The following is a 24,121-nucleotide window of genomic DNA, read 5'->3' as shown; positions in this document are numbered from 1 at the left end:
GTTACTTTTGGTCATATTGACCTTATGTTCTTGGATTTTAATCAACTACATAACCATAACTTGCATAGAACACGTTTTTGGCCTATAGGAAGAAGAAAAATGAGTATGCTTGTGTCCTTGTTCAGTCATGCACAAGATTATGAGCTTAAATGGAATTAGTCAAGTTAGGGTTGTAGATAAAAGAAGATTTATCCCTTAGAATGGATAAAGTTGGAAACTTTATCCATTAAAACACTTGAAATAATCATATATGGAAATCTAATTATTGATTTAAAGAGATTAAGTGCTTAATGAATTAAGAATTTTTGCAGAGGAATCACGGTACGACCAAGGAAAGGTCATAACGCGGGGATCGTATGAGATTCGTGACTGATGAGGTTCACGACGCGGGAGTCATATGAATTCGCGACGCACAAGTCGTATCAGGGGCATGAAATTTATCCTATATTTTATTTTATCATATATTGATTTTCAAAACGATACTTATGCTTCTTCAATTTGAAGATACTATGGTTTGCTACGATAATTGTTGAGATATGTTTGATTTCAAATAAATTGATTTTACGAGTGAGGATTTATGTTTTATTAAGATTTTACACTTTGATTTAAAAAATGGATTAAATTTTGGGATGTTACAACATATAAAGTATATCTCATCCAAAATCATGATCTTAGACAGAAACAACACACAAATTAACAATTCGATCTTACACACACAATTTAGAAATCAAAAAAATCACAATCTAAAATTCAATTAAAACAAAATGAAAAGAGAGTACGGCCAAATATATGACATGTACATAAAAGAGGAATGTGTACTCACTTTTATTCTTGTAGATTATTACCACAAATGTTTTTACAAGTATTAGTGAAGTCAAGGAACACATACATTTGAATCTTAAGCATAGTTCAATCATTAACTTAAGTCAAAATACTAAATTAATTTACTTATAACCTAACTATTATCAACTATATCTTACTTCCTCTTAAATTTTCCTTAAGAACATATTAGTAGCAACCAAATCAAACACCGAGTCCAAAATAGAAAAATCATGTATTATGATTAAATATAAGGATACACGACTATGTATGTGACATCCTCTAGTTTTCATAATCAATTAAACTTTTTCTTTACGCTTTTAAAGTCAAAAGATCATTTTGATTATAAATGTTTGTTTCCAAAATGTTAAAATCCTAATGATGTTATAATCAATAAAAATACATAAGTTATAGCGTAAAGACCTGATGGTCCTGAATACTATTGAAAGCTTTCTCTTAATCACTCGACATCTTAATCAAGTTACAGTAGCATAAGTCTTGATACATGTGATGCATATAAACTAAGTGGGTCAGGTTGGGAAAACCTAGTGAGATACATATCGATTTCAATCCCACAATATTGATATGATAATATTACTTAATTATCAGAAGAGCAAAACCAACCGTTACCATAATAAATCTATATAGGCTTACATTCCTACATATCTATTCCTACCGATCCTCACAGATCCTAGTCCAATATTATCAGAGATTATTATCTCTCCAACGAACCATTTAAGGTAAGGATTTGACTACACAGCTAGAGGCTCCTTTGACCGTTGCAAGTCTTAAGGCACCCAAGCCTTCAGAGTAATTTGATGAATAGGGTATTACCTTTCAACTACGTCTGTAGGTTATGAGCCTACACTAACAACGTAATTCACAAGACTTCCTAGAATTATCAAGTGTTGTTACCTACTCTGTGGGGGTGATAAGAAATACCGTTAACAGTTTCCTGATTGAGACCCACCATTTTTGGTCGTCCCGTACGGAGCTACCGTACATCGACGCCTGACACTGTCATGGAACAAAACTTTACTATCTGTTCCTAGGTTACACACATTCTCCTAATGAGACTACCTAATACCAAACTTAATTGAGCTAGTTATATTCCATAAGTCCAAGTTTATCCCTAGACTAGATTACAATATTTGTAACCAACTTTTAGTACCAACTCCATTCTTGGGCGACACTAACCTATCTTAGTTTATATATTCCATATAGAGTGTTAGGTATTATTATTTATTTATCTTCTCAGAAATGCTACTTCTATATTATTATATAACGGTATATATTTATCCTAACATGCAAAATACTACCATATTTGGTTTGCACATAGCACAGTATATATATACACACATGTATCTTAACATATAATCATGCCAATAAGCATATAATTCACATACGAATTCTAGCAAATAAATTATACTTGTATTAAATCATGTTCATGAAAGGGACTGTGCACTCACCTGACTTAGGTGGGTGACTGGTGATCTGGGCAGAGTTTCGCCTAAGACCTTAGATATTCCTTGACATGACCTAAGTAATATTAATATAAAGTTTTAGTCTAATGATCCTGGAGACTAATAATAGTCTAGATCCTCACTAATTCCAATGTCTACATCAAGATCTATGAAGTAAGGATCAGCCAAACATGACAGTTTGGGATGAAGGATCATTTCAGCATAACAACGTTTCTGAAATCAAACAACCAAGCCAACATGACCATTCTTGACACCCCTCCTGTAAGTAGATCAATCAGTATAACGACTTGGAATTACTGATAAATCTTATTTATAGGTTCATAATAATGACTTATGACCATAAATAAAAGTTATAATAAAAGCGATAGAGCGTACCTTACCCTACAGAGATTTTAGCGAAAACCATGAAAACGTGCAGATAGGATCTTAAAACTAAAAGCTTTTATTTTTCAGGCACCTCGATCCCTCAAAACCTTACTAAATACCCCTAGGAACCTTAAGAAAATCTGACTTAAGAACATAGCAAATTGGAGAGTGTTTAGAGTGAAATGAGTGATTAATGAAGTGAAAAACACAACATATATAGGCCAAGGGCATGCGCACCGTGCATAGGAAAGAGGCTTGCCTCACACTATGGGTGTGCTGGCTCTTCTTGCCTTCTGACACGTGTCTTTGCCTCCTTGGTCCACCTCGCCGCTTCTAGAAGGTCTCTATATGGCCTATTCTCGTGATGCCACGTGTCCAAACCTGATGGAGCCATGCCGCCATGTCTCGAAAGAAGGGGGCTGCCCCGACCATGCCACGTGGTTCCCTCTCATGGTGCCACACCATCAACATGCGTCGCGCACTTTCCGACACGGTTTTTCCAAATTTTCAAAATGTCGTAACTTCTTCATACGAGCTCTGTTTTCAATGAATTTTATATCCCCGGAAAGCTCTCGACAAGATCTACAACTTTCATTTAGACTCATTGTGGTAATTTTGACTTTATTTTTAAAGCTATATTTTTAACATGCTTAGACTGTTAAAGTCTATTAAAAATTCATAACTCTCCATATGATAATCGTTCTCAACTATCAATATATCGTCAGAACCATACTGACGAGATCTTCAACTCTCATTTAGGTTGTTTTTCCTAACAATCAACCGATCTCTATTTCGGTTTCTGAGCAGTATACTGATGCGCTGAAACTTCAAAAAATCATAACTTCCTCTTACAAAGTCAGATTTGGACGATTAATATATGCACGCTCTCGGTTTAATGACTAGTACAAATTTCATTTGGACCTATTAGGCTAAAAAGTAATCTATTGAAAATTCACTTTTTACAATATGTAGAGTTGTACGGGTTGAATCGCGAAACTTCGAAGAAGCATAACTTCTTCATAAGAAGTCGGATTTTAGTGTTTTTTATATGTACGACACCCTTGTAACATATGGTTAAGGTTATTTATCCTAAATACCTTCTATCAAAAAGTCATTTTTTATAGCTTATTATATTTAATTGACTAGCCTGAATCTACGGGCGTTACAATTATCTCCCTCTTTAGATGATTACGTCCCAAAATCATCAACAAAACTTGGCTTGTATAATGACTCTACATGTTACCTTTGCATCCCAGGTAATAACTGTAAATCTTGTGTCTTTTATAACTCTTCTCGACTGCTGACGGTACTAAATCCTGCACCTACTCTTTCTTCTAATTTTGATCTTCATTGGAGGCTCTTGCTCCTTCTAGATTTCGACTTACCCTAAGATAAGGTCTTCACTTTGACTATCGTAATAGACTGATGGGTCATGTTCTAATGACCTATTACCATATTATGTAACGGCTAGAATCATGTCTCTTTGAGTCGGATCCTCACATGAAGGATACCTTCCTTCATGTTCTATTATGATATAATCACATTCTAGCAAGTAGCACTTCTATCCACAAGCTGTTTAATCCTAACAGCGACAATGATACTTCTATTGATCGCTTCAATTATCTTTTCCTTCGATCTAAGGTCGGGCGATACGTCGAACTTACTTCGTATATTAGTCAGACTCGATTTGGTTTGACCACTAGGGTCAGAATAGAAATCATCACCGAAACAAAAGGTAATGATGGAAATGAACGATAATGAATGCCATTAGTAGTGTCTTAGTAACCATGTGACTCCTCCTGATCCAAGTACGAGTCCTGTGATTCCGGTAGTACGGGCCTATACTACCTTCCACACCTACTAATACTCGTCCCAAACGTTGTCTTGCAGTTTTCCCAAGTTACTATTTCCTAAGATCAAAAAAGAAATTTAACACATATAGATGTGTCCAAGTAATCATATACAACAAATTTCCTAGACTCCACTAAAATTTCTTCCATGCGTATCTTCAACTGCAATTCTATTTTTCCAACCTTTGGTATAAGTTCTTTCTCGTGTAGTGTCCTGCTTACAGATATTTTATAACTTTTGAAAATGATAACAACATTTATTCATACATTATGCCCCCTTATATTGGGCTTCACATCCTATTGCTATCTATATAGGATGAATACTCTTATATCGATCTTCGGACAAGCATTTTCCTACTCTTGATTTAGTACAATGACATCTGCTTCATCAAGGATTATTTGGTAGCTTCTACCCTTGGGCTTCGCTGGCATGATCCTTAGGGTTTTCTTTTCAGCTTTTGGACACTCCACCTTTATGTGCCCTTCTTTTCCGCAAGTGAAGCATGCATTTCCTTTTACTGGGCAGTTTACAGAGATATACCCCGACTTCTTGCATTTATAGCAGACGACACAGTCTCCAGAATGCCTCTTACCATACTGGTCGCACCACTTCCCTCCCAAGTTACTCCCAGACTCGTTTCTTGGCTTCAAATACTTATTTTTTCTTACGGTTGTTGTTGTTGTTGTTGTTTCCCTCAACTCTCCTCTTTTCACTGAATTCAGCTTTATCGGATATCCTTTTCTTCATCATCCCTTCGATAGAATTTGCAGCCCAGACGGCCACCTCAAATGTACATGCCTGCTTAACTAACATAGTGTACTCCCAAGGTAGCCTCTTAGAATACCTATCAATCTTGGTCAGTTCGTCCAAAATAAGTCATAGGGAGAACTTCATTCTATCAGTGAAGGTGTTGGTGTACTCATCCACTGACATGCTTCCCTTTTTCAAAGCCAGGAATTGATTCTCCAACTCCAACATTATCTTAGTTGAATAGAACTTCCTCTTGAAATGGGTCAAGTTCCACCAACGAAGTGTTGTGCACTTGAACTGCCTCACATCATAGCCGGTTTGTAGCTTACCTATGCATCCAAACATTATGAATGTCGACTCCATCTCTGATATCCAATCCATGAATCCTACAGGATCTTCCTTCCCATTAAATGATGACGGCTTGCAAGTCATGAAATCCTTATACTAGCAGTAGCCTCCGGGTTCATCATTTCTCTGGACCTCTAGTTGCTCCAGTCCTTGATAACTTTATGAGTCATCATTATTTCCTTCCTGGACCATTGTGGCATGCGAAGGAATTGGTATGTTGTTGACTTGTTCCATTACTACAGGTGCTCCTCATCTAGCATTAGCTACTTCCTAAGCTAAGAGCTCCCTAAACTCAAGTCGTTGTTGATCGAGCATTTCTTGAATCATTGCCCGAGCTTCATTCATCAGGATTTGAACAACAACTGCTCTGGCATTCTAAGGTGCAGGACCTCCTTCGTTATTGACGACTCTACCGCTCCTTGTGATTTTCATGATGTTCTATATACCCAAGCAGGAATTTAGCATACCAAAACAAGAATATAGGTAGGGAAGGTTTAGACGCGAAATCCTCCTTATTACTCCGAAAAGTTATATGTCAGTTCTAATACCGTAACTAAACGTTTAGAAATCTGAACACGTAAAATTTCCTAATACTAGGTCGGCAACAAACCTTAACTTTTCCCGTACTTAGCAATCTAGGTAAAAACCTAAGGCATTTTATACATATCATTTAGCTCATATAATGCATTTCTAAAGTATGCTAGTGCATAATATAGCCAATAAATTATTTAACATATGTGATGCTATATATATTAATTTCTTATTTAACATTTAATATAATTTTAAGGCCTATACCCTAAAATATCCTAGTGCTAGTATCTATTCAGGTATACAACCTAAACTATCCTAGACACACACCTTACCATCATTGCTTAACCTCTAAGTTTAATTCTAAAAATACTACCAATTCCTAGTTCGCTTAAACCAATGCTCTGATACCAACTATGACATCCTCTAATTTTCAGAACCAATTAAAACTTTTCTTTACGCTTTTAAAATCATTTATTTATATTTGCGGAAAATTCCAGTACAAAAGATCATTTTGATTACAAATGCTTGTTTCCAAAATGTTAAAATCCTAAGGATGTTATAATCAATACAGATACATAAGTTACAGCGTAAAGACCTGACGGTCCTGAATACTATTGCAGACTGTCTCTTAATCACTCAACATCTTAATCAAGTTTCATTAGCTTAAGTCTTGATACATGTGATGCATATAAACTGAGTGGGTCAGGCTGGGGAAACCTGATGAGATACATAAGGATTTCAATCCCATAATATTGATATGATAATATTCTTTAATTATCAGACACGCAAAACCAACCGTTACCATACTAAATCCATATATGATTTCATTCCTACATATCTATTCCTATCGATCCTCACATATCCTAGTCCAAGATTAACAGAGAGAATTATCTCTCAGACGAACCATTTAAGGTAAGGGTTTGACTACACAGCTAGGGGATCCCTTGGCTGGTGTAAATCTTTAGGCACCCAAGCCTTTAGAGTAATTTGGTGAATAGGGTATTACCTTTCATCTACGTCATTAGGTTATGATCCTACTTTAACAACATAATTCATAAGACCACCTAGAATGATCAAGTGTTGTCACCTATTCTGCGGGGTGACGAGACATACCGCTAACAGTTGCCTGATCGGGACCCACCATTTTTGGTCATCCCGTACGGAGCTACCGTACATCGACACCTGATAGTGTCATGGAACAGAACTTTACTCTTTGTTCCTAGGTTACACACATTCTCCTAATGAGACTACCTAATACCAAACTTAATTGAGCTAGGTATCTTCCATAAGTCAAAGTTTATCGCTAGACTAGATTACAATGTTTGTAACCAACTTTTAGTACCAACTCCATTTTTGGGCGACACTAACCTATCTTAGTGTATATATTCCATACAAAGTGTTAGGTATTATTATTTATTTATCTTCTCAGCAATGCATCTTCTATATTATTATATAATGTTATATATTTATCCTAACATGAAAATAATACCACATTTGGTTTGTACATAACACAATATATATATATATATATATATATATATATAAACACACATGTATCCTAACATATAATCCTCGTAATAAGCATATAATTCACATACGACTTCTAGCAGATATTTGACACTTTAATTATACTTGTATTAAATCATGTTTATGAAAGGGACTGTGCACTCACCTGACTTAGGTGGGTGACTGGTGATCTGGACAGAGTTTCACCTAACACCTTAGATATTCATTGATGTGACCTAAGTAATATTAATACAAAGTTTTAGTCTAATGATCCTAGAGACTAATAATAGTCTGGATCCTCACTAATTCCAATGTCTACATCAAGATCTATCAAGTAAGGATCAGTCAGGCATGACAGTTGGGAGGCATGATCATTTCAACATAATAGCTTTTCTGAAATCCAACAACCAAGCCAACGTGACCATTCTAGACATCTCTCCCGTAAGTAGATCAATCAATATAACGACTTGAAATTACTGATAAATCTTATTTATAGGTTCATAATAACGACTTATGACCATAAATATAAGTTACACCGAAAGCGATAGAGTGTACCTTAACTTACATAGCTTTTAGCGAAAACTGGGAAAATGCGTGGACATGATCTTGAAACCGAAAGCTTCTATTTTCCGGACACCTCGATCCCTCAAAACCTTACTAAACACCCTTAGGAACCTTAAGAAAATCGGACTCAAGAAACAGAGAGAATTAGAGGGTTTTTAGAGTGAAATGGGTAAGAAATAAAATGAAAAACGCAACATATATATAGGCCAAGGGCTTGCGCGACACACATAGGCAAGAGGTGCGCCGCACACTATGGGTGTGCTGGCGCCTCTTGCCTTCTACTACGTTTCGTCGCCTCCTTGGTCCACCTCGTCGCTTCTCGAAGGTCTCCACATTGCCTATTCTCATGATGCCACATGTCCAAACCTCATTGAGCCATGTCGCCATGTCTCGAAAGAAGGGGCTGCCCCAACCATGCCATGTGGCGTCCTCGCTTGGTGCCACATCATCAACGCACGCCGCACACTTCGCGCGCATGATTTTTCTAGATTTTGTAAACGTCGTAATTTCTTCATACGAGCTCCGTTTTTGATTTTTAATATCCCGAGAAAGCTCTCGATGAGATCTACAACTTTCATTTAGACTCCTTCGGCTAATTTTGACTTTATGTTTAAAGCTATATTTTTAACAGGCTTAGACTGTTAAAGTCCGTTAAAAATTCATAACTCTCTCATATCATATCCGTTCTCGTCTGTCTTTATATCGTCGGAACCATATGGACGATATCTTCAACTCTGGTTTAGATTGTTTTTTCTAACAATCAATTGATATCTACTTCGGTTTCTGAGCCGTATATTGGTGCGCCAAAACTTTAAAAAATCATAACTTCATCTTACGAAGTCAGATTTGGATGATCTCTATATGCAAGCTCTCTGTTTAATGACTACTACGACTGTTGTTGGACCTCCTAGGCTAAAATGTAATCTATCAAAAATTCACTTTTTACGATACGTAGAGTTGTGCCGATTTAATTGCAAAACTTCGAAGAAGCATAACTTCTTCATATGAAGTCGGATTTCAGCGTTCTTTATATGTACGGAACCCTTGTCACATACGCTATATGTTTGGTTAAGGTTATTTATCCTAAATAATTTTGTATCAAAAAGTCATTTTTTATAGCTTATTCTATTTAATTAACTAGCACGAATATGCAAACGTTACAATCTATATCTATTATTGGTCATTTGAACAGTTATATAAACCTTCATGTTTATTTTCTTCCATGGAAATACTCCAAAATAACGACTCCTTAAATCTAATTCGATCATAACACTTGGGGAATGATAAATAATGATCTAGAATCGATTTAAGTGTGAAAAATATTGTTGTAACACATAATCCATCCCTAGCATCAATCAAAATCAAATTTATTCACAATCTAATGGTATAATACCATTTGTATTATTTTAAGCTTAAATCTCACCAAATTAGCCAATTGTAATCTATTTGGACAAAATACATTATAATTTACGTCATATTACCTTAGTAATATCAATTTGTTCACCTAATTTGTTCATTTATTTAGACAAAAGACATTATAATCTATGTCATATTACCTTAGTAATATCAATTTGTTTACCTAATTAAATGTGTTGTAGATTAAGGGATGAATTTCTATTAATGAACCTTAAAAACTAAAACCAAACACTTACAATTATAGAGATATGCCATTATGCCTTAGATAACCTCCTTCATGGAATTAATGGAAGATGTCAATTCCAATTTCCGCTGCTTAATTGATGTTTTAATTATAGATTAAGTAATCCTAACCGCATTTAAATGTGTATTAGAAAAAAATAACCAAAATATATATTTAGCAAAAATAATCACCTGGTTCGGAATGGGCATTCTAGACCAATAAAAAATATACTTTTTATGACAAAAAAGTTCATTACAGACTGAATTCCGAAACAACATTCTAGATTCCGGACTGAAATTTCGGATTTCGAAAAAAAACTCCGGAATTTCAAGAACAAATCCGAAATTTGATGAACAATTCCGAAATTTCAAGAAAAAAAATCTGTTTTTACATAAATCTAACAAAAAGTTAAAAAAAACATAGTAATGTGTAACACCCATTTCCCATAATGAATTAGTGTATAACATTAAGGAGTCAAATGCATGTTTTTAGGAAAAACCATGTGTCATGATGTGACCATAGGGAGGTCACGACGTGACGTGCAAAAATGAGAACGTGTATCTGGAAGAATGTTACGACGTGACATGAGTATGGTCACGACATGAGGATATCTGCAACCCAAGCCCATGAATTTAGTGTTTCCTTCGTATTTAAATCACTAATCTCAGATTTAGGGTTTCATTTGCAGCCTCTATCACCCTCTTGAGCCTTGAAGCAAACCCTAATACCCTCATCATCATTTGTGAGCTTAACCTTGGTGTTTTGGAGCTCTTGGAAGGAAGAAGAAGGCCTTTATGGTGTAGAGCACCTCTTGGCAAGCTTGGAGTTTGTATTTGAGCCATTTCTGGACCATTGTAAGTGTTCAAGATCCAAACTTTATGTTGATAGCTTCTAGATCTAGGATCATTGTCCCTTTTTCTTCATGTTGTGGAAGTTTAGATGGAAGGATTCCATAAAGTTTGCAACTTTATGGATCCTTGAGGTCCTTTGAGTGTTATATATGTTGGATCTGAAATTTGGCAAAGTTTTCAAGGCATCCATGCGGGTGTGGTTCCATTTATTTTTATCATTTTGACCAAATATGAGATCAAGACATACATTGGACATGCATGTTTCTAAAGCACTGATTTTTAGAATGATTTTGGAGGAAGAATGCCCTCTGGAAAGTTGGAATGGATGGCTTAAGGGATTAAGGGCTGAATGCATTAACTTGTCACAATTTGTTGTAGTCACGACGTGACCATATGGAGGTCGCGGCGTGACGATGAGATTTTCTCGATTATTTTGGATTGGCACTGTCACGATGTGTGGTCATATGACCATCATGACGTGACGATGGTTTTGATTGCTGTTGAGTTATTCGTATTTGGGGTTGAGCATGTTAGTCACGACGTGACCATGGGTTGGTCACGACGTAAGAATCAACTTTTGGTGATGTTGACTATTGACTTTGACTTTGACCGTTGACTTTTGGCATGTGTTGACTTTTGGTCAAATTTCTAGTTTTAGAAGGTAGACTTAGGGTTTACCTTGTGTTGTTTATTAGGGGGTGTTTAGCATCCATTCGTTGGCTGTGAGAGCTGTTAGTTGTGGACTACATCAACAAGGTGAGTCTTCTCACTATACTATGTATGATGCTAGTTGTCTTTGTGATACTTGCATGGAAGACCAGGTGGTGGCCCCTTACATATGTATGAAAGACCAGGTGGTGGCTCCTGACAATTGTATGCAGGACCAGGGTCTAGCCCCGACATTTATATGTATGATGTTAGTTGTCTTTGTGATGCTTGCAAGGAAGACCAGGAGATGGCTCTTGGCACTTGTACATAAGACCATGATTTGGCTCCTGGTGTAGCAAGGAAAGACCATGATTTGGTTTATGACCGATAGTAATAGTAAGACTTATGAGGAACTCACTAAGCTTTAATTTATGGTTTTGTGGTTTAAACATTTTCAGGTACTTCCAATTCCAAAGGGAAGGGCCCGACTTAACTACACAACATGCCCTGATGGCTTTTTCTGCACTGCTTATTATTGTTTGACTTTGATGTTTGAAAGATTTTTTACTCTGATTAGTTTTGGAACGAACGTTTATATGGATTTGATGTTTTAAAAATAAAAAATTTATTGGTATTTTAGGGACGTTACAAGTTGGTATCAGAGTCTTGGTTTGAGGTATTCATGCGCACTCTCGAGTGTGTCAGAACTCAAACTGAGGAATTGATAATCTTTTGAAAGAAAATAAATTTTATAAAAATATTTTTACAAAGAAAGAGGTACGATGCTTGCAATCAGCCGAGCTCAAGTAGGTGATTAACATAATACTTATACATGTTGATATGTTATATGTGTTATAGAATGTTTTACATGATAGAAGTTAACATAATGATATGTTTAGGGTTACATGCTAGAATGCCTATTAGAAAGGATGCCTTTTGAGAAACTGAAGACATTCTCGAGAACGTGATTATTTTTCAAAAACTTAAAAAAATAGTTATTTTCTTTGAAAATCATTTATAATGAATATATTAGTTAATTTCTCTTTAATTATTTCACTTCGAATATTAGAGGGTGTTTGAGATTACTTTTGAAATGACTTTTGGCTTTAAACTTTTCTAAAAAGTCAAAAAGATGTTTGGTAGGTACAAATGTTCTTTTAAAATAACTTTTGTAAAGAAGGAAAATGTGGGTTTTCAAGTGTGAGTTTTTGTGACTTTCAGCATTTTAAAGCTGAATTACACTCAAAAGTCAAGAAATGCAACTGAAACACTTTTCAAAAACAATTTTTATCTTTTATCTCCTTAAAAGCTAAACTCAAAAATAACTTTTACAAAAATAACTTGGGAAAATGACTTATCAAAGTAATTAACTTTTCGGTATGTTCACATCTGGGTAATTATCTTTTTTTTTTTGTACACATCTAGGTAACAAACTTGTTGGAAATGTTCACATATGACCATTATGACCTGCTGTAGCAGGTTACATCCTAGATGTGAACACTTTCAACAAGTTCGTTACCTAGATGTTTACAAAAAAAGTAGTTACCCAAATATGAACAAAACGAAAAGTAAGAGTAAATTACACGAATGGTCCCTGTGGTTTGGGGGAATTTGTGTTTTTGGTCCCTAATTTATTTTTTTTAACTCGGATGGTCCCTACTGATTATTTTTGTTGCACGTTTGGTTCCTGTCTTACCTAAAAAGACTATTGTTCCCTTATTAATTTATTTTTTAATTAATTTTCTTATTTATGTATTTATTTTTTATATATTTAAAAAAAATTAATAGACCCCACATATCTGTATCTCCTCACCGTAAACTTGAAACCACATTTGAGAAATTTAATTTGGGTCTCACCGGTCACCATCCTATCTCTCATCCTCCTCAACTTCTATTTCCTTTCTATCTTTAGTGACATCGACGTCTTCACCATGCTTCTTTTTTTGGTCCTTCAACTCTGGCGAACCAACACCATAACCCATTGTTTCTTCATCTTTAGTGGGTTCACTGGGTTGTGGTGTTAATTCGACGGAGTTGAAGGACCGAAAAAAGAGGGGATGGTGAAGACGTCGATATCACTAAAGATAAAAAATAAATAGAAGCTGAGGAGGATGAGAGATGTGATGGTGAGGAGATACAGATATGTAGGGTCTATTATTTTTTTTAAATATATAAAGAATAAATACATAAATAAGAAAATTAATTAATAAGGGCACAATAGTCTTTTTAGGTAAGACAGAGACCAAACGCATAACAAAAATAGACAGTAAGGATCATCCGAGTTAAAAAATAAATTAATTAAAAAATAAACAGTAGGGATCATCCGAGGAGATACAAATATGTGGGGTCTATTAATTTTTTTTAATATATAAAAAATAAATACATAAATAAGAAAATTAATTAAAAATAAACTAATAAGGGCACAATAATCTTTTTAGGTAAGACAGGGACCAAAAGTGCAACAAAAATAAATAGTAGGGACCATCCGAGCTAAAAAAATAAGTTAGGGCCCAAAAATACAAATTCCTCCAAACCACAGGGATCATTCTTGTAATTTACTCTTACTTTTGGTTTTGTTCATATTTGCGAACTATTTTTTTGTACACATCTAGGTAACGAACTTGTCAAAAGTGTTCACATCTAGGATGTAATCTGCTACAACAGGTCATAATGGTCATATGTGAACACTTCTAACAAGTTTGTTACCTAGATATGTACAAAAAAAGATAGTTAGCCAGATGTGAACATACCGAAAAGTTAATTACCTTGCTAAGTCATTTTCCCAAATAACTTTTAAGCTCAAAAAGTAATCTCAAACACCCCCTTAATCTTAAACTTTATTTGGAGACGTGTTACCTTGAGTTATTTTAAACATTTTTATTCTTGAAAGACACCTACAATGAAACGTCCGTATTAATCATAAATTAATTATAAATAAATTAATAACTATAAATTTCTAGTTACAATTGTCGGATGTTATAATATTTATATTCACAACATTTATAAAATGAATACATGACAAGATTCTTTTTGATCAATCTAACCTAGATATGAATAAAAAGATCGATCCTAAAAAAAGACTGAGACAAAACCTGTCTAAAACAAGACCGGACCGGCTCGAGACCTTCCTTGACAATTCCGAAACCGGTACCAAAAGAGATCGGGTTGTTCCGAGACTGACATGAGACGAGTCTAAAAAAAGACCGAGTCTATTTTAATCACAAATTACCCAACTTCTTCCTTATTTCTTTAATAAACTTTAGTGCATCATTTTTATTAATTTTAATGTATTATTTTGGTGTTAATCACACATTTTTGATGAAAAAACTCGAAACCGAAACAAAAAAGCTGAGAAATACCGAAACTAAACTGCAAAAGGTACACGCAAAGAACACAAAACCGGACCGAAAAGAATCGAGACCGGTCCCAAAAAGTCTAGTCCAAAAAGGACCGGTAAAAAATCATACTGAGACCGTTTCAAAGAAAAACCGAACCATTTTAAAACCGATCCATAAAAAAAAAAATAGACTGTTTTAAAACCAATCAAAACCAATCAGGACCACCAATTCCGTTCTAATCTAACTTACTTCAATAATGTACGAAAATAACCCATTTTGATTGTTGAATGAACTCGTCAAGCCCACATGTTTTTCAACATCTGCTTCACAGTTGACAGTGACAATAATCATGTTTTTCATGAACTCAGTAGGCCCACATATTTTCCAACCCTTTATACAATTTTTATGACAAATAAATAGGATATTAATGGAATAACCACCACGCACCCAATAAGAGGTGTTTCTACTTTCTAGTTTATAGAAATAAAGTGCACCAATTTTTTGGTTGGGGCACAAGGGCAAATTGCTATTAATAGACATTTTAAACAAAAACCACCACCATATATCCGATACATGTTTTTGAAACTCTAAAAATATGAGTAGAGTTATAGTGAAACTAAGACGTTTTTTTTATTCTATGCAATATTTAAAGAAAACACCAATTTTTTTAATTATATGCGTCTAAGAGATATATGAATTTTTGTTTTGAAAAAAGACAAACTTTGTTTCCGTATATTCATATACATATGTATATTTGTATATGTTGATCATGTTACATATATGGAACCAAAAAAAACAACACCAAACAAACATATAAATTTTGTCGAAGACATTCATTTTTTTTTAAATATGCATATAAAAATGTTTTATTTTTTTGCAAAAAAATCACCGTATCTCTTAGACGATTTGTAAGGGTACTTTTGTTATCATCATTTTTAAAAAAGTTATGTAAAAAAAGATTTACATTTTAAGTGGAGTTTTTAGGATTTATAACTTATTATTGGATGCTAACTCTATAACATATATGCCTTTTTGACTCTTAAGATTGAAGTTCCATGCCTCTTTGAACATATATGTTCTCTCATGATGGTCAAACCCGATAACTAATGTAAACAAAATTTTGAATGATTACCTAAAGTTTGGAAAAACACAACGTGGTGGTCCATTTGAGTTTTGAAAATCCTTTCTTGAAATCACAATCTTCATGGCTAAAAAGGTCTGCCATGTATAAAAGAAGGATAAGTCGACTACTACTTTTAGGGAACATATTTTATTACAAAATTCACACAAAGAGTAAAAGTGAAAACCATTGTCCATAAAAGCATTCATAGTTTACTATTGGGTTTCATTAGAAGATGAATGATGAGGTTTTGGGTATCTCAAAGAGGGACCAAATGTTGTTCCTAACACACTCATTTTGCCTTCAACTTTTTCAATATTCTCAAATGGAGCAACTGTTGCAGGCTGTTTGAGCATGAAAACAGGACCAAAAATGGCTTCACTACTTTTCTAAATCTTGTGTAAAAGCTGCACAAATTCATCAAAAGCCTTGAGAGGTTGTAAAGATTTTCAAGATTTTGTTTTGGGTATTCTCGGAATAATATTATTAAATCATAACAAGTAATGTAATTGAATTCCTGTAAAAAAAAATACTTTTTCCGGTTTCGACATAAAAACGCCACATAATATTAAAGAAAACCCACTTAAGGATTTGCTTCCATATAAACATTTCCGTATTATTTGTTTTTTTCCCCATTTTAGTATTTTTCATCTAAAATTTTTCATTTAATTAGTGATCACAATACAATGAGTGACATAGCAAACGCCTAACAAGCTAACATATTTGTTTCTAATTTGTATTTTACATTTGTATAATTGATTAACTGTATTATCTAAATATATTTACTTTATATATTATGAATCTATAATAAGTTATATTCTTCTTTTACATAACTAATTTGTTAAAGAAGAATATAATTAATTAATAAAAATATATTGCCAATAGTTTTAAAATGATAACAGTATTGAATATTGTTAGTATCTACTTTATTATCATTAAGTTTATTGAAAGAATATATACGTACTTTTTTTTATATAACTTTATTTATTATTTGTTGAATAAAAATAGTTTAATATAGATTTTATGTTTCATTATACTTAATTAATTAATATCTTATTATCTATTTTTTCATATATATTATTCTAGTGTAACTTAATATATGTATGAAAAATAAAAAGTAGACCTTGTGGTAGTTAAGCTTTTGAAAAATATTTAAGTAACCTAATTAGAACAAAACTAAAAGTTTGTTATTATTTAATAAGATTATTGCGAATATATTGACGTATTATTACTCTTAAATTTAGTAATTTTATATGATATTTCACAATATGACAACTTACAAAACAATTTCGATAATATAATTAGGCATACTCGTTCAAATTAACAATAAGAATGTACGAAATTTTGTGATCCAATTTTTTTAATAAATACTATATTGGAAATACTCTATAAAAATTAGCAGCAGTAAAAAAGATTCAAGATGAAACACATAGATAATGTTTCAGAGCTCTAAACAGACAATGTAAAATTGATGTGAAAAAATTATTGTTATAAAACTAACCTAACTAGACCTTATATGATACACAGATAAATATAAGTTTATATTAAAATGGCTGGGCCTCAAACTATTAACACGAGCCCATATAAACCTTTAGCCTATGCTCTAAAACAAACATACAATTGTATCCGGATTTTTTTTGGATCCGAATATCCGACTTGGATTTTATTTTAAAATCCGATCCATAATATTTGGATCGGATATATAAGATCTGACAGATTCAAATTCGGGTTATCCAAATCTGTATCCATCCAGGTATATATACATTTCCAAAAAAAATCTGGTCTGGATTTATCAAATGTCCAATATCTAAAAAAGTGATCCGATTTGAATCGGATATAAAATCTAGTGTCCGACTTTTGTGCACCTCTAGCCAAAGGTACATATACAACAGTTGAAATTGTTATAGTAATAGAAATGGTTGATATACAATAAAAAAAAACATTTGATGAAATTATATCTAAATTACTTCTACAAACATACCTACAAATGCCAAGATTGGGAAAAAAGCAATTTTCCTTTTTAACAATTATCATAACAAATAAATTACATTTACCCAATTTTCATATAAATGTATAAAAATGAAACTTAAGTAGCAAACCTTAACATAACCAAAAATAACAGCAAAAATGACAGACTCAAAAAGCTTACTCTTTGATGCTTGATTACAAGCCCATGCCCAAACATGAATACTTTACCAAAGAGAAAAACATCCATCATTTCCACCATTCTTGACACAAATCATGACCTCTGTTTTCACATGGTAATGCAATATTCATAATAAACCTTAATTTCAACATCCTTTCATCAAAATTCATCAAGTGAAAGCATATAATAATAGGCATATAAAATCATTATTTAACCACACATTACATACACTAAAAGTCTGAAAGAAATGAAGTGAAACCAAACTCCAAAATCACATAAACGATCTTATTTCTCATCTGAAACATGAAATTACCTCTGAACCAATCAAATAACATGGTTCAGAACTCAGAAGAATGCTCTGCTTCCATAAAACACTTTTGGGTTTGACTCTGTAGTATGAGTTGACTCGTTTCCTTTTTCAATCGGAAGTTTCATCTTTGCTAGAGCTTCGGTGAACTGCTTCATGCTTTTCAAGTACATGTTTACAATCTCTTGTTGCATGACTTGATGCTCTGTTTCAGTTTCAGTGTTGTCGTCTTTCTTCTCTGGTGATTTTGAACTGTTTCTTGAAACAATTTCAAGGTTTTCTTGTGGGATACTTGAAAGTAAATGATCCTTTGAATATGAAGTAATAGAATCATCGTTTTCAGTAGCGTGTGAGTAATATTCAGAAACCATGATCTCGTTTTCGTTAATGAGTTTTGGATCTGGAAACTCGATCTTTTCAAGCTCACAAGAAATTTCATCAGATTCATCTGAATCTTGATTACATAAAGAATGAGGAACATAATGAATTTCTGACATATCAAATGGTGAAGATCCGATGTAATTGACGCTTAATTTAACAAACCCAGATGGAGAATGGAGAAGTTCACTCGTTGAGAGTTCAAATTCCTTTTCAAACTTCTGATTTTTGACGATAATTTCACGTAAAGGCACTAATGCAAACCCTAAAAGTTGATCTTCAAGATAGTTTTTGACTCTACTAAGCATCCAAATTTCACATCTCAAAGAACAATCCCCTGTTCGGACATTGATCTTTAGATTTTCGTTAAAAACTGGATTTTGTCCACCCCCGTTGATTGTCTGAGTTGACTCGGTTGATTCCGGGTCACTAGTCAAGAAAATCTTAGCGTAGACATCTTGTTTATGGTAAATACATATATTATGAATATCTCTAGCTTGATGTATGAAAACATCAAGAACACCTATAAATCCGTCTTTTTTCTCCATTATACCATTTGAATTAAATTCTTGCTGACCAACAAATGAGGGGTTTGACAAGACGACATTTTGATGAGAACCCATGAAGATTAACCGAATATAAGATGGGTAGTATGGAGTTTCAAGAAAAAGGAACAATGAACTAAAACCCAAGAGAAATTAACACATTTAGATCTCAAATTGAAGCAATATTGAAATGGGAAGGCTTAAAACTATAACTTACTCAAGTTAGAGGGAAGATCGTGGATCTTTCTCTTCAAGAAATCTTGGAAAACCCATTTGGAATCAAAACCGAATTACTAATGAATGAAGGAGACCCAAGAAAATGTTAAGCGAAAGATCAACACTTTGACTCGTTTTCTCCAAGAAATCTTTGAAAACCAGTTAGAAATGATGAACCCGAAAGAAAACAAACTAAATAAAGAGTGGAATGAATGATCAAGTCTAAGAAAGAGTAATGAGAGTCATGCACGAGGGTTCAAAAAGCAACAAACTTTTTGGGTTAGTTATTAGGATTTAGGACACTTGTCCAGAAAGCATGGCAGGAAGATTATTAAATGGAAGATCTTGGAGAATATTGGCAGAGTTTTTATGACTTTGTTGAAAAGACATGGATACTGGATAGTGTTTTATGACTTGATGCGTAACGGCCCTTTGTGTCCTTTTGTTCAATCAAAGTCAATACTAGGCTCTGCTGTACTAAAAGTTAGTATCTATTCGGGCATATCCCATAATTTTTAAACAATTAAAAAAAATGGTAAATCATATTTTATAGGGTAATTCAATAGGTATCTTCAAATTATTTTGTTGTATAAAATAGAGACGAGAGAGAGCGAGTGGCGTTGAGATCAGGCGAAAAGGCACTTCCAAGGTTACGGCATAGGGCTCTAAGACGGAGGCGGCAACTTTCAAGGCGGCGAACGTAGAGAATCTTACCTCCTTCTACGTTTCTAACCTTCCAGGTGATGCATTAAATAAGGAGATTTGGAAATCTTGTGCTTCGTTGGAAAATCTTTCAGATATCTACATTGCGGGGAGGAGGGACTCTTCGGGTTCCTTCTTCGCTTTGTTCAAATTCGCCACTGTAAAAGATAAGAAGGAGATCGACAACATTGTTAAGGGACTCAATGAAATTACTTGCAGAGGTAGGAAGTTGGTTGCTAACTGTGCGATTCATCCCAAGCGGGCATATCATGTCACGTCCAGGCGATCCTCAGTCATTGCTCCTAGGGTGTTCAAACCAGCCCCTAGAGGAACAAGATCTTTTGCTGAAGTTACAAAAGGAATGACGGAAGTGGCTAAGATGGTTGCAGCTAGTTTGGAGGGGATTTCGGAAGTTCTCAAATGGGCTGACAAATCGGTTTTGGTGGGAGAAGTTAGGAATTACGAATTAATTTGTAACTTTCCTACTTTGTTGGACCTTGAAGGTTATGATGTTTTGGAGGTAAAGTATATAAGGGTAATGCAGGTCGCTGTCAAATTCAGGTCTGAAAGGTCAGTGGAGGTTTTCAAGGCCAATAAATGTATTTGGCTGAAGTGGTTCATTTGGGTTGATTTGTTTGGGAAGGTTCGTTCAAGTCCTGGCAGAATTGCGTGGATTAAAATTGTCGGGGTACCGATTCCGGCTTGGGATGAGTCTAACTTCGCAGCCATAGCCGAGTCTTTTGGAAAAGTTTTGGTCAATGTTGCCCCATTCTGGAACTGTTCCGATGTTTCCAGTGGGAAGCTTTGTATACTTACTCACAGTTTGAAAAGGATCAACGAGGAAATTCCGATATCTTTTGTGGGGGTTATTCAATCTGTAAGAGTTTATGAGGTCGATGATGATTGGGTTCCATTCCGACCCTCCTCTCATTCATCTTCCGACGAGTCTGAGGAGGAATCTGATGATGGTGATGAATTTTCCGTCTCGTCTGATAAGGTCATCCTAGAGGAAGGTAAATTCGTCCCTAGTTTGGGTAGCGGTGGGGCGGTGGCGAACGAACCTCCAGTGGTTGACAAAGAGGGGATACTCAAAAAGCTGTGTGTGGATGTGCATGAAGGAAACAAGGAGGTGCATGGGTTCGATGGGGCGTTGCCTCATGATGACGTGGTTCTCGAGACCGCCTTGGAAATTAATGGGAGAATTAACTCCACTTGTGGTTTGGATCTGGGCGAGAAAGGCGGGTCAGCCGACACAAATTGGGCCAAATATGTTGAACTCCCTCACACTCCTAGGCGTAATGATGAAGCGATCAGTCCAGATTTCGAAATGGGAGGTTCTGGGCTCAAAAGAAGGAGAACCAAATTAAAAGCTTTGTTTTCTTCCTTTGACTCAAGAGTTCGACTTAGAGTTTCCAGGAGCTCTCCTCATGATAACTCGCTTGATCTTAACAGAAGAACTCCTCAATCTCCAAGCAATTATGTGCGTAATGATGGTGTTGGTGTCAATTCTACGGGTAACCCTAATTCACCTTCTCTTTCTTCTTCTTCTATGGAGGTGGATCAAACAATCGAGGTGGGGAAACAAGTGGGATTCCAGATTGCTCGTGGGAATCCGACGCTTAAGGAGACTCTCTGTGGTGGAGGTGTAAAACCAGGTATCCAATGAATGTCCTTTCACTAAACATTAGGGGGTATGTAATTCACACAAAAATGAGTGGTTGGCTAGGCTTAGAAGAGAACTCAGTTTCTCCATTTGTGGGTTGCAAGAGACCCGGGTCTCTTCTCTACCGGTCGGAATCGATAGGTGGTGGGGCTCATGCAGCGTGGGTATTGATTCCGTTAAATCAAATGGCCTTTCTGGTGGTTTGATGTTTTCGAGGACAAAGGAATTTTCTAGGTTATCTCTATTATAAAGAATAGATATTACATGGCGATGGTGGGTTATTGGAATGGAACTGTTTGGGAAACTATCATTGTTAATGTCTATGCGCCTCAGGAAGCTGGAGAAAAGAAACAGTTATGGAAGAATTTATAGAACTTGATGCGGTCTAGGCTCGGTAATTGGGTGTTTTTTGGAGACTTTAATGCCATGAGGAGAGCAGAGGAACGGGTCAATTCTGTTTTCTGTCCTAAAATTGCAAAGGCGTTTAACAGTTTCATCTCAGAAGCTGCGCTTCTAGATCTGAACATAGGAGGGAGAAGATACACTTATTTTAGTGAGGTGGGCTGCAAGCCGAGTAAGCTTGATCGTTTCTTGGTTTGTCCTAATTTTTTATCCGCTTTTCCCTCCGCTTTTGTCACAGCCTTACCTAGGGAATATTCCGATCACTCGTCGATTCTTTTGAGAACGAATTTTTTGGATTTTGGGAAACCTGCTTTCCATTTGTTTAATTCGTGGCTCTTGCGAGATGGGTTTGAGGCGGTTGTAATTAAGGCTTGGAATACTTTTGATGGTAGTAGGGCCCCGGATCTGTATTTGTCTGATAAACTTAAATTTGTTAAGCATGCCATCAAAGTATGGAAACGTGTGGAGTTTGAAAAAGAATGCAAAGATTTGGTTGGGCTTAGAACTAAAGTGAATGACTTTGAGATACTTGCGGAAAGTAGACTCCTTTCTGATTGTGAAATTGAGACCCGGAGTAATTATAAGCAAAAAATAATTGAACTCGGGAAGATGGCGAGATTAGATCTTGAGCAGAAAACAAAAAATAAATGGTTAGCTAATGGGGATGAGAACACATCTTTCTTTCACAAATCCTTAGAAAGAAAAAATAGAAAAAATAATACTCATGGGATGATGGTCAACGGCTTGTGGATTACGGATTGCAACACTATAAAGCAGGAAACCTGGAACTTCTTTAGAGCTAAATTTCATGAAACTTGTCACGACCGCCCCCACTGATTAATCAGAATTTCAAGTCATTGTCTCCGGGGGATCGGGAATTTTTGGAGATGCCTTTTGGTGTCAAAGAAATAAAGGATGCGGTTTGGAATTGTGGGAATGATAAAGCTCCAGGACTAAATGGTTTCACGTTTAAATTTATTAAACATTTCTAGGATTTAATGCTAGGAGACATTATGTGTGTCGTGAGGCATTTCGAGGCTTATGGAGGTTTTTCTAGAGGTAGTAATTCGTCCTTTATTTCTCTCTTGCCCAAGGTGAAAGACCCTATTTCGTTAAACGAGTTTCGACATATAAGTCTTATTGGGTGTGTTTACAAGATCATCAAGAAGACTCTTGCTTCAAGGCTTAAAAGGGTGGTGGGTTCGGTAATTGATGAAGTCCAAACCGCTATCATTACGGGTCGGAACATTCTTGATGATCCTCTGGTTGTTAATGAGGTTTGTGCATGGGCCAAGAAATCCAAACACAAGATCTTTCTCTTCAAATTTTATTTTGATAAGGCTTTAGATTCCATAAGTTGGAATTATTTGGATTCGGTGATGATGCAAATGGGTTTCGGGGAAAAATGGAGATTTTGGATTCGTGGTTGTCTCTCCTCGGCTAGGGCCTCAGTTCTTCTTAACGGCTCGGCTACGAAAGAATTTCAAGTTACGCGTGGGGTGCGCCAAGGGGACCCTCTCTCCCCGTTTCTCTTCATTATCGCCATGGAAGGACTTCACGTGGCTATGAAGTCTGCGGCTCACTCATGTATTTTTAGTGGGATAAAATTGCCTAATAAGGGCGCGATTCTCTCCCACCTTTTTTACGCCGATGACACTCTTTTTTTGGGAGAGTGGTTTAGCTCGAATTTTACCAACCTAGCTCGAATTCTTAAGTGCTTTCATGCGGCTTCAGGACTTAAAGTGAATTTTCATAAATCCAAGGTGTATGGCATTGGAGTTTCTAATGATGAAGTTTCCAATTGTGCTCGTATCTTGGGGTGTGATGCCGCCTCATTTCCGTTTACTTATTTGGGTGTTCCGGTTGGCGCTAACATGTCGCTTAAACAAAATTGGGGTGCGGTTTTGGAAAAGGGTGGATAAAAAGCTCTCTTCTTGGAAAGCTAAG

General features: G+C 35.3%; 2 protein-coding genes across 2 annotated transcripts; one reads left to right on the top strand and one right to left on the bottom strand.

The window, feature by feature from the left end:
* Nucleotides 1-18,087: 18,087 nt before the first annotated feature.
* On the bottom strand, nt 18,088-19,555 carry LOC145138133 (uncharacterized). Its single transcript, XM_079072273.1, has one exon. It carries the CDS (start codon nt 19,267-19,269, stop codon nt 18,307-18,309), a length of 963 nt encoding a protein of 320 aa, XP_078928399.1. The 5' UTR covers nt 19,270-19,555; the 3' UTR covers nt 18,088-18,306.
* Nucleotides 19,556-22,198: 2,643 nt separating this feature from the next.
* Nucleotides 22,199-23,011, top strand: LOC145140057 (uncharacterized). Its single transcript, XM_079073671.1, has one exon. The coding sequence runs from the start codon at nt 22,199-22,201 to the stop codon at nt 23,009-23,011; it is 813 nt and encodes a 270-aa protein (XP_078929797.1).
* The last annotated feature ends 1,110 nt before the right edge of the window (nt 23,012-24,121 follow it).

This window comes from Lactuca virosa, chromosome 9 (genome assembly GCF_052849685.1).
Source record: "Lactuca virosa cultivar CGN04683 chromosome 9, Lactuca_virosa_CGN04683_v6, whole genome shotgun sequence".
Classification (NCBI taxonomy): domain Eukaryota; kingdom Viridiplantae; phylum Streptophyta; class Magnoliopsida; order Asterales; family Asteraceae; genus Lactuca; species Lactuca virosa.
This window is presented reverse-complemented; position numbering and strand designations above follow the sequence as displayed.